Source organism: Onychostoma macrolepis, chromosome 08 (genome assembly GCF_012432095.1).
Source record: "Onychostoma macrolepis isolate SWU-2019 chromosome 08, ASM1243209v1, whole genome shotgun sequence".
Taxonomy (NCBI): domain Eukaryota; kingdom Metazoa; phylum Chordata; class Actinopteri; order Cypriniformes; family Cyprinidae; genus Onychostoma; species Onychostoma macrolepis.
In genome coordinates this window covers 21,176,346-21,187,891 of record NC_081162.1, presented here as the reverse complement: position 1 = coordinate 21,187,891, position 11,546 = coordinate 21,176,346, and the positions used below count along the sequence as shown (strand labels likewise).

General features: G+C 35.4%; 1 protein-coding gene across 1 annotated transcript; it reads left to right on the top strand.

The window, feature by feature from the left end:
* The first annotated feature begins 143 nt into the window (after positions 1–143).
* soat1 (sterol O-acyltransferase 1) lies at positions 144–11,245 on the top strand. Its single transcript, XM_058785516.1, has 16 exons — positions 144–300; positions 1,124–1,248; positions 2,674–2,735; positions 3,825–3,967; positions 4,210–4,269; positions 4,512–4,619; positions 5,449–5,731; positions 5,994–6,072; positions 6,160–6,241; positions 6,396–6,441; positions 6,544–6,673; positions 6,791–6,888; positions 7,087–7,185; positions 9,070–9,205; positions 9,486–9,631; positions 9,714–11,245. Exons 2-16 carry the CDS (start codon positions 1,125–1,127, stop codon positions 9,789–9,791), a joined length of 1,674 nt encoding a protein of 557 aa, XP_058641499.1. The 5' UTR covers positions 144–300; position 1,124; the 3' UTR covers positions 9,792–11,245.
* The last annotated feature ends 301 nt before the right edge of the window (positions 11,246–11,546 follow it).

Here is an 11,546-nt window from a genome sequence, read left to right as displayed (position 1 = left end):
ATTACATGTTTGAGAAGAGAGAGATAACCAGTCATTACATAAACCAGGCTATTGATACCGTTACTGTACGTTTACGGTGGAAGCCGCTTGTCCAATCAGATGTCGTTTCGAAGCAGGCTCCGCCCCCGGTAGGGAACGAGCGCCTGTTGTTTCAGTTGATTTCAACAGGCCTGATGCTGCTGCTGTCACACTGATCTCCTTCAATCATACGGCGTCGCCGGCGTCAACATTCACAGAGTTTGTCTTCAGAAAGCTGAATTGATTATTACACACGTGAGTGTTGAGGAAGAAGAAGCACAAGTAAGTGATCTAAACGTTGTTTTTTGTCTTTCTCAAACGGAGCCTGTAAATCAGACACTGTTTTGTCGGAAACATTTCCTGGTAAATGAATATCTTTTGTGTACAATAAACGTATAAAGTTTCGTGCGTATAGTTAGTGCCGTTTTAAGCTAACGTTAGTTCTAAATACAGACGAATAGTTTAACTCCCTCAAAAATGTCAGCCCAGCATCAACACAGTTAGCTACATTAGTGTAATGTATAACTCCGTTTTAGGGTTAAAGCTTGAGTCATTTGCATTTGTGTGGTAAGCAATTTTAACGTTTATTCTATGAACTAACTAGGGTCTTTTTTTTTATCTTAGTAGTGTACAAATACTTATTTCCAATAAGTAATTAAATATTGACTGGTATTTGTTAGGTTTTTCACTTACAGTACTTTTCCCTTTGCTACTATCGTAATAGTGTATTCCTTTGCACATTTTTGTTTATTGATTTTTATGTGGTTCAGATTTCAACTGCTCACTTACTCTGACTGGTAACGGTTCTGTATGCAAGTTATTCTAATTCCGGTTACGGTTTCACAAGGATAGATAATCTCAGATAATCTTGCTTATTTCTTAGTTACTAACTAATAAAAATCTTCTCGCTAATTACAGTATTTTTTTTTCTTTGTCATATTCAATGACTAGCCAGAATGACTACTTTTAAAATTAAAAGTAGTAAATTTAAAATGATCTAATTGATGCAATCAATTTTAGCATTTTTAGAATTATGTGATTTAAATGGCGATGAATTCAATTATGTACCTGTTGAAGAAGGATCACATTTGTTCTTGGTGTTCAGAATGGTGAATGAGGGTGCTGGCGCCCCACGCAGTCGCAGGGGGTCTCATAAGGTGGTTCCTTCATCAGACCAGGATGGCACAGGAGCAGAAAGAGCCACAGGAGAGGTGCCCTGCCACAGTAATGGTGAGAATGAAGCACTAATCAAAACAAAAAAAATACCTGATTCTCCAAGTGCAGAGTATTCAAATTAGACAGAGGCAAAACAGTTACTTTAAGATTCTAATGAAGAGAGTTTTTCTTTTGTTAGGTGTAATGTAGGTCATTCAACTCTGACCCACTGGAATCAGTTGCAACATGTTTCACTTATTGTCCTTACTATTTACGTTGCGTGTACAACCCGTCATTTGTATGACTCTGTCATATAAAGGAGTACATACCTTTGATATTATTCTTTGCCCGGTCTGTTTAGGAGTTTTCAGTGAGGAAAATAATATAATAGATTTTTATGTGGTAGAAAATGGGTATATTATTAATTAAATGTTCATTTTCCTTAAAGTAAAAGGTTTTTAATTTGCAATAATAACCTTACTTGTATTGAGGTCTTAATTGAGCTGTAGAAGAAGAAGAAGAATGAGGAAACAATGGCCATGACATATTCATGTTACGTTGGTGAAACCATTAAGGTTAATTCTGGGATGAACAGACTGCCATGTGATTTGCCGTGTGACCTGATTGAGAAATTACCACGTCCTGCCCAGTACTGTTATCAATGGTGCAATCATTCCCATTAACTCTGACATGATGACACTGAAAATTCTAGAGTAGTGTTTCATTGTGCAATCTCACTGTCAAATAGATTCAGGTTAATGCTTCACAGTGTAGCTTTGAGTTAGTGTTAGTGGTGTTTAATATTATATATCATCTATAATTTTAGGGTTTTCAGTGGGATATACTGTAGTGCTTTTTGTCAAATGTCATCAAGTTCTACACTTACTATTAATTCATTACCTCTTAGAATACTCTCCCATAGATTGAAACGAAGACATTGCATTCCTTTCTGTCTGTCTTTTTACTGCATTTTAAAACTATGAATTGTAATATATTTAAGTCTAGTCCAGTCATTGGCTACTGGCTTTGACATATGTATCCATCTATCCTAATGTGAAGTCTCTCTTTCCTAAATGAAAGTGACTCTTTTTTAGTCTTTAATAATATATAGATGAAATATTTGTAATTATAGTGAATAGTAAATATTGTATCTTCATTTGGTGAAAACCTGCGGCCTATAGACTAATGAAATAATGGATTAGTTTTTTTGATTGTATACGTGTGGTGACTTTTTTGATGGCACTTTGAAATGAGTTTTCAGTGCTTTTTAGAGCATTTTTGTGATGTCAGTGTCCTTATTTATGTTAATGTACAGTAGTGTTGTATGAATCGCCATCTCTTCTGTTTGCACTCTAACGGATGCAGGTATTCTGTTTGCATTATGTTAGATTAGTTAAAGATTAGTGGTATGGTAACCAGGATACGTGTCCAGAACGACCTGCTCCATCTGTCTATAGTTGTGAGCATTCATGAGAGAACTGTACTGATGTCTCATTTCAGGAACAGTGGAAGTGGAGCACATTATCAAAACTACAAAACTACAGCTGAAGAAGAAAGCTGAGGTAGGATGGCTCAGAGGCTTTGAGTACTTTTTTTCTTGTCTTAAAGGAAATCAAATATCAAAATAATGAATGCAACATTGTGTTAAATGTCGTATGTGTGCAAATCTGGTTCTTTATCATTTTATTGTAACAGATTATCAGTATTATCGCATATTATGTCACAGATTAACAGATCCTAAACATTCAAGCGTGACCTTTGGTTTGACTAAAACCTTTCAATGATTTAAATGCAACGCTTATTCTTGTGATTTTACACAAGACATTTGTATATATATATATATATATATATATATATATATTTTATACATGTATATGAATAATATAATATTATAAGTTTAGCATTTAAATTAAAAACTGATCTTGAAACATTGTGTCTACAGATTCTTTGTGAGAATATTTCTTTTTTTATGATTTGCTGGCCACATGACAATAGATTTAAAATATCAAAATATTTAATATTTATTGTGTATTCAAATCATCGTGTGAATTGTATAATTTAATAAATTCAGACTAAAAGTTTTTTTTTTTTTTTTTTTACTTTGTTTTTAGGGATCAAACATTGTTACATGCTTTAGATTGTTTTGCGCTGCTTGATGTAAGTGCTTGTAAAGGTTACAGGAAGTATAGACAGAATAGGGAAGGATGTGGTTGTCAGCCAGGGGCGGTGAGGTTTGGGAAAATATATTGTCCTTGTTTGTAACACATATATCTTCTAAGGACTTCCCTAACAAGGACATTTTGTGAAATGATTGAACTTTAGAATTTGTTCGAATTACAGACTTCCGATGTATTGCGTCATCAGTTCAGTTTCAGTTCAGTCTGTGACCGAATTTAGTATCCGTAAAAGTTTCTTTGAGATACAAGACCTTCATTTGTCTCCATTAAGAGCAGCTGCAGTCAAACAGACATGACCATGACAGCTTGAGTTATCACATGAGACCTGATTCTCTGGCGGAATTACTCTTATCTTGCGGATATGATGTGTTGTGCTTCATAAGACCTTCTGCAAACCTTCTGTTCTTGTTCGTAAGACCCTCCTTAGAAGAGACTAGCTGTTCTGTGTCTTTACTGTTTTGCTATTTTTTTCAGCATTTGAAGGCAGACCTGATGAGGCAATTTGACACTCAAGTCAATGAATTCATGGACAGTCTGATAGAGGAGTCTGCCAGTCTGGGTTCGTCCCATGTGAGCACAGTCTTTCCTCTCTCAGATAAGGAGAAAAGCAAACTCAGGTACTGAAAGCATGCACAAACCGGATTGCAATGAGCGCCACAGCTGGCTAGTGCACTTCATTCTCTTCTCCTTTACTGTCATTCAAATTCACTGCATTTTTAATTTCTTTTTCATTGTTTGATCTTATCACATGACTAGCATGCCAGTCTATCAGCTTAGTGCTTTTATCTCATATTCTTTTAGCCTTTTTCTCTTTTCTTCTGTTGTCTAACCCTTTTTATCTTCCTCTCTGCTCCTGTAGGCATACACGACCTTCCGAAGGCCAAAGCAAGCAGTTTGTGATCCGTCGATCCCTGTTAGAGTAAGTCATGGATGATCTTGCTGATGTGTAAAATCTGAGATTTGTTTCTGTCTGTGGTCAGATTAGCTGACCTTAATAAACCTGTTTATTATAGCACAGTTTATGAAATGTAAACTTTTTTTTTTAAATGCTGTTGTTTTTTTTTGTTAATTCAGTGTTTACTTAGGAAGATGAGAAACATATGGTTGTACTTCTATGAATATTTGTAAAGTAATAGTGCTTATTACATGGTTTTTCTGCAGTGATCTGTTTGAGGTGAACCACATTCGCACCATCTATCACATGTTCATCGCCCTCCTCATCCTCTTCATCTTCAGCACGCTTGTCGTGGATTTCATAGATGAGGGCAGGTTAGAGCTTTCACAGTTCATAAACACTTTTGGAATCTGTTTTGCTTCAGTTTTGTAAGCTGCAACCTTGTTTTAAATGTTAAAGTTCTGACCTTGCCAACAGTGTGGTTTCATAAATGCATAATGGTTTTGTTTTTGCCAAAATATGAGGAGATATATTTTGTCTTTGCAAGCACAATATTTGCAAGGTCTCTTAAATGAATGAAAAGGAGCTCTGAAACGATTCAATACATACTACTTCTGGCTTGTGTTAAAAGTACATTTCTGATATATGTTAGAATTTTGAATAGTTTTAGCTCCTTATGTTATTTAAATTGGATTTTCTCCACATTAAAAGAAAACTAAACTAAAAACATCTTCACACATGTACCATGTTTAAAGTTAGTGTATTCTAGCTGGTGTAAGGATAAAGTTATGAAATAAAATGACATGTTCATTTGTGCTTGTGTGAACGAAAAGAATGAACAGATCAGTGATTTTACCAGACTGAAATATAATGTTTTGAGAATTGAGAAAGTAATATGCTCCTAACTATTTTGTTAAAATGATTTTATATTTTTATTTTTAGTAATAATTTGATGGTAAACATTTTAGTTTCTTATGTAATGTGATTGGACAGCCTAGGAAAATTATTTAGCAATATCAGCACAAGCTAATTAATATTAATGTCTCAGACTTCTTCAAAACCTGCTCAAAAATACATGCAAAAAAGTGTTTTCTCATTAGTTTATCATGCACCTTCAGTGTTACTTGGAGTGAAGTAAGACAATAAAAGGAGATTTACTAAATTGTGTAAGCTGCAAAAATCTTTCTTTCTTGCCCTCTCTAGACTGGTGCTTGAGTTTGATCTATTGGTGTACGCGTTTGGTCAGTTCCCCCTAGTGGTTGTCACATGGATGTGTATGTTCCTGTCCACGCTTGTGGTTCCGTATGTGTTGCTCAGTGTCTGGGCTAGTGTTTACCCCACGTCAAACCATCGGGCCTTATGGACAGTGCTGGCCGGTTCCCTCTTGCTGCTGTACCAGGGACTGTGTTTGGGGTTCTTACCCACATATGTGGTGCTGAAGAACGGCCTTCCCCCTGCTTCATGCTTCATACTTATTCTAGAACAGGTACTCAGTAACCATAGCAACAGGATTTTTGGATTTTTGGATGCTCTGTTTTCTGCTTTAATGTGTTTATTTGAAATTGATACTAGTTATAATGTGTGTGTGTATATATATATATATATATATATATATATATATATATATATATATATATATATATATATATATATATACATTATAATATTATAATGTCTAATAATATTTGAAGGTGTTTATTTTAATTTCACTGCTCAGTCTGGTTGTTGCTATTGTTTGTTTTAAACAGGTGCGGCTGATAATGAAGGCTCACTCTTTCATCAGGGAAAATGTGCCAAGAGTGCGATCCTTAGAACGAAACAAAGCAAGTAAGATCCTTACTTAGATGTTAGTAACTTCACAGAAATAAACTGACAAAAACTTACATTTTATTTTGTCTTTTTCTTTTTTTTCAGATTCATTCGCTGTACCTCAATTCACCCAGTACATTTACTTTCTCTTTGCACCCACCCTGATATACAGAGACAATTATCCACGGTAAGAAAATATACTTGTATGTATAAAAATTAAATATTTGATATATACACGTGTGTGTGTATATAATATATATTTAATGTTAAGCTAAAAGTTTTAGCAGTGTATTGGTATCTGTTTTCATAGAAATAGCACTTATGTTACGTTGTCCTTGTAGAAATCCATGTATTCGGTGGGGTTATGTGGCTACAAAGTTTTTGCAGGTGGGCTCTTTAAAAGAGTACATGTTTTTATAAACATTTATGTCAAAACTTGGTAAATATTATGTTTAAATCTTGAATATGTTTTTTTCTGTGTCATTCCAGGTGCTCGGCTGTTTGTTTTATGCATATTACATATTTGTGCGGCTGTGTATCCCTCAGTTCCACAGTATCAGTATGCAGCTCTTTGACCTGAGGGCCATGGTGTTGTGTGTCTTCAACTCTATACTGCCAGGTAGAATGTCAACAGGACAGCCGCTTTTTAATATAGCACTTATCTTTAGATATCTTTATACTGATAAGGTGTCTACACACTGAAGAAGACACAGATGGTGTTGTCCTATATCCATAGGAGTGCTGGTGCTTTTCTTGGCATTTTTTGCCTTTCTGCATTGCTGGCTTAATGCATTTGCTGAAATGCTACGGTTTGGAGACAGAATGTTTTATAAGGTAACAAACAGCACCAAAATGTGCCCTGTATTTAATTTTACAAATATAAACCCTTTGATTTTATGTGCTTTATATTGCAGTGTTATTTTTCATGTTCCACATGATCAAATTTGTTTTATTGAAAAAAAAAAAAAAGATTAATGCTAACTTATGTTGCCATTATACAGTTGTTCATTGAATAATCTGCTTTTTCTCTAGGACTGGTGGAACTCCACTTCATTTGCTAACTATTACCGCACATGGAATGTTGTAGTACATGATTGGCTTTATTACTATGTTTACAGGGACTTCCTGTGGGTAAGTCATCAGTTGAAAATGTTGAAAATCAGCATATTACAATAATATGAGATAAATATTTATTGACTGCTTGATTATAATTAATAATCTATGTCATTACTGTAATTTTAAAAAATATATATTTTTTATACAGTTGTTTTATATATATAGTTGGGAAAATAATTATTTGATCCCCTGCTGATTTTGTAAGTTTGCCCACTTAAAAAAAAAAGAAGGGTTTATCATTTTTATGGTAGGTTTATTTTAACCGATAAAGACAGAATATCAAACAAAAAATCCAGAGAAAAAGCAGTATACAAATGTTAAAAAAAACTTTACATATTAGTTAGTCAAATAAGTATTTAAATAAACATGTAAATAAACATGACTTAGTACTTGGTGCAGAAACCCTTGTTGGCAAGCACAGTGGTCAGACGTTTCTTGTATCTGGTCACCAGGTTTGCACACATCTCAGGAGGGATTTTGGTCCACTCCTCTTTACAGATCCTCTCTAAATCATTAAGGTTTCTTAGCTGTCTCTTGGAAACTCGAAGTTTCAGCTCTCTCCACAGATTTTCTATAGGATTAAGGTCTGGAGACTGGCTAGGCCACTCCGTGACCTTAATGTGCTTCTTCTTGAGCCACTCCTTTGTTGCCTTGGGTCACTGTCATACTGGAAGACCCATCTTCAGTGTTCTGGCTGAGGTTCTCGTCCAAGATTTTACAGTACATGGCCCTGTCCATTGGCCCCTCAATGTGGTAAAGTCGTCCTGAACCCTTAGCAGAAAAACAGGCCCAAAACATAATGTTTCCACCTCCATGCTGGGGATGGTGTTCTTGGGGTGATAGTCAGCATTTCTCTTCCTCCAAACACGACGAGTCGAGTTGATGCCAAAGAGCTCAATTTTGGTCTCATCTGACCACAACACATTTTCCCAAGCCTTCTCTGAATCATTTAGATGTTCATTGGCAAACTTCAGACGACCCTGTACATGTGACTTCTTGAGCAGAGGGACTTTGCGGGCACTGCAGGATTTCAATCCATTGCGGCGTAGTGTTACCAATGTTTTGCTTGGTGACTGTGATCCCAACTGCCTTGAGATCATTAACAAGCGCCTCCCGTGTAGTTCGTGGCTGATCCCTCACCTTTCTCATGATCATCCTTACCCCATGAGGCAAGATCTTGCACGGAGCTCCAGACCGAGGCTGATTGATGGTTGTTTTGTATTTCTTCCATTTCCGAATAATTGCACCAACAGTTGTCTCCTTCTCACCAAGTTTCTTGCTGATGGTCTTGTAGCCCATTCCAGCCTTGTGCAGGTCTACAATCTGATGTCCTTTAGAAGATACAGATTCTATGGACAGGTATCTTTTATACACACAGTGAGCTGAAATTAGTAGTATCTTCTTAAAGTGACTGGACAAATCTGTGTTCCACATGTGCACATAACCAATCTCTGGAAGCCAAAATTCCTGCTGGTTGGTAGGGGATCAAATACTTACTTGACTTACTAAAATGTAAATCTTTTTTTAACATTTGTATGCTGCTTTTTTCTGGATTTTTTGTTTGATATTCTGTCTCTGTTAAAATAAACCTACTATAAAAATGATAAACACTTCAGCAGGGGATCAAATAATTATTTTCCCCACTGTGCTTGTATTTAATTGGCTATATATAGAATCACTTTGAGTGCACTCTTTAAAAAAAAAATTCATCCAGGAATCACTGAAATTCATTGGTGTAAACAGTGTTTCAGATTAGATCTTGATGATAGCCCTATGTTGTGCTTTATTTCAATAAACAATCTGTTTTTGGTTTCTTTGAGTGGACTCTGGAATTTGTGTGAAATTGTGTCCAAATGTGCATCGAGCTAAACCAAGTGTTATTGTCATCCACATCTACAGATGACACAGAAGCGATTCCGTGCAGGGGCCATGTTGGTTGTTTTTACTGTGTCTGCTGTGGTGCACGAGTACGTTCTGGCCATCTGCTTTGGCTTCTTCTATCCAGTCATGTTCTGCCTCTTCATGTGCTTTGGAAGTAAGAATTTCATTTATTACGAGAGCATGTCCCTGCTGAAAAAAACAGATAGTCTTAGCTGGCTTAAGCTGGTTTTACAGCTGACCAAGCTGGTGTTTAGCTGGTCAGCAGCTGGTCTACCAAAAACCATCCAAACAGACCAATTTAACCAGCTTGGGCAGGCTGGGATGCCAGATAACCACCTAGACATTGGTTTAAGCTCTGGTAAAAATGACTCTGTTTTATATGACATAACAGAGCCTGAATATGAAAGTCTCTAATGCACTCATGTTTCTCTTAGTGGTGTTTAACTTCGTTCTTAACGACCGGAGAAAAGGGCCAATCTGGAACGTGATCATGTGGACTGCGCTTTTCTTGGGTCAGGGCGTTCTCATCTGCTTGTACTCTCAGGAGTGGTATGCGCAACGCTTCTGCCCCATTCAAGAGGTAAACAAAGTGCTTGTTCTTGGTAGGTTCATCTAGTTTATGAATTAATTCATATATTTGTGGTTTCTTTTTGTTTCCTCAGCCGTCTTTCCTAGACTTGCTGAAGCCTCGATCCTGGACTTGTACTCCACAGACTAACACTGCTGTACATGCTCACTAAAGCCACACCACCAGCCAACAGAAGAATCAGATCTGTTCTTAACATATTCTGGAACTTTTTTAGCATTCTAGGTATTGCACTCTGACCAAACAAAGTGAAAAGTGACAATCTTACTTTATAATCATGAGGACAATGTTTTATGAAGAGGCCTTAGATATTTAATATTTATTATAACACCCATAATAGAATGTAGAATGTCTATAATGTGCATTATGAATATTTATTTGTTTCCTTTCAAATTCCTAGTTAACATTTGACAATCTATTTTAGGTTATGTCTGATCTGGCTAAATAGATTCTATTTTTAGAAGCCTCTGTGATGTTGAGAAGTTGAGTTGAGATCAGATTATACAGTAAATGTGTTTTGTTTACTGCCACTTCTTACATAGTGTTTGATATTGTGGTGTAATTCCAGTACTGGAGAGGCCATGGAACATTATACATGTGGTACATTTTAACCAGTTTGCCTGGTTGCCTACAAAATTATAGAATGTTTACAAGCGGGTTGAATTCTAAAACCCCATTGGATTTAAATTATGTGCCATACTGCTGTGAAACACAAAAATAGTTTACTTCTTACATTTTACTCCTAGAGTTTTAATTAAAATGACTTTGATTTGGGGGAAATTGTCCTTTCTGCCAATTTTATTTGTTTTAGTTAGTTACTGTTTGAAGAGTTGGACTGATAGTCTGGACTTTTGGAAATTTGGACTTCATGACACCCCCCCCCCCCCTTCCCTAGAGCTAAGCTAATTAAATACTAATTTAAAAGCCATGCTTTAGGACTTATTTATTACAAAATAGGGTATCAAATTTTTGGAAGTGTTGAGGTTTTGCAGCTGGCTGCACTCGTGATCGTTATTACTAATGGTTTTCAAGCACAATCCCTTTGTTAATTAAAAATTATGTACACTGCCATGCAGGGGATTTATTTAAAAATAGTAATAATAAAGTATAGGACATTTTGAATTGCATTTATTAGTGCAAAAAAAAAAAAAAAAATGAATTCTCTCCAATTCCACAAGATGTTTCAGAGTGTCTGTATTATATTTTCAAAACATACCTGCAATAACTGTGATGACCAGCAGGTGGTGAAGGAGAGTTGAATGTTAGGACTACTGTATGCATACAGCATTTTACATTTTGTTTCTTTATGGCAGCTGCCATGTAAATGTTCCGTTGTAATTTCTAGAATAGCCCATGACTAATTTATCACAAAAAAAGTGATCAATATTTTGGAATAATCTAAACCGATGCCATATTTTTAAACTAATAACTTTTATCAACTTTTGAAATGTTCAGTGCTTAGCCTGTACCAACATGCTCTGTAATGGACAAATAAACAGTTTAATAACTGACTATAGTGGTTTGTTTGTATGCACTATGTACCATGTTGTGTACTGATGAGACATCAATATAATATATCAGGCTAATATGTTTCATGTGAATTGACCACATAAAATCAAACATGAAAAGCGAATTAAAATATTATTTCTTTACAGATGAAATCATGTTGCAGAAATGAAAGATCATTATTTTAATATTTAAAGACTATTAGTATATTTTGCCATTGCTGTTGGTAGAGCTAAAAATTTATTAAATTAGGAGCAAAACAGATTATGCTGAATTAGAATTACCCTACTACATATGGGTTTTATTAATATTTTTAATTCATTTTTAATTTTATATTTTCCACTTTCTAGTTGGAAGTTGTATTCATGTTATTTTTATTCTTTTCTTTTTTTTTATATGTCTC

Coding starts and splice junctions, on each gene's coding strand:
- soat1 (XM_058785516.1), top strand. CDS start 1,125: ATGGTGAATGAGGGTGCTGGCGCCCCACGCAGTCGCAGGGGGTCTCAT. Junction 6,674..6,790: donor CTTCAACTCTATACTGCCAG/GTAGAATGTCAA, acceptor CTATATCCATAG/GAGTGCTGGTGCTTTTCTTG. Junction 7,186..9,069: donor TTTACAGGGACTTCCTGTGG/GTAAGTCATCAG, acceptor CCACATCTACAG/ATGACACAGAAGCGATTCCG.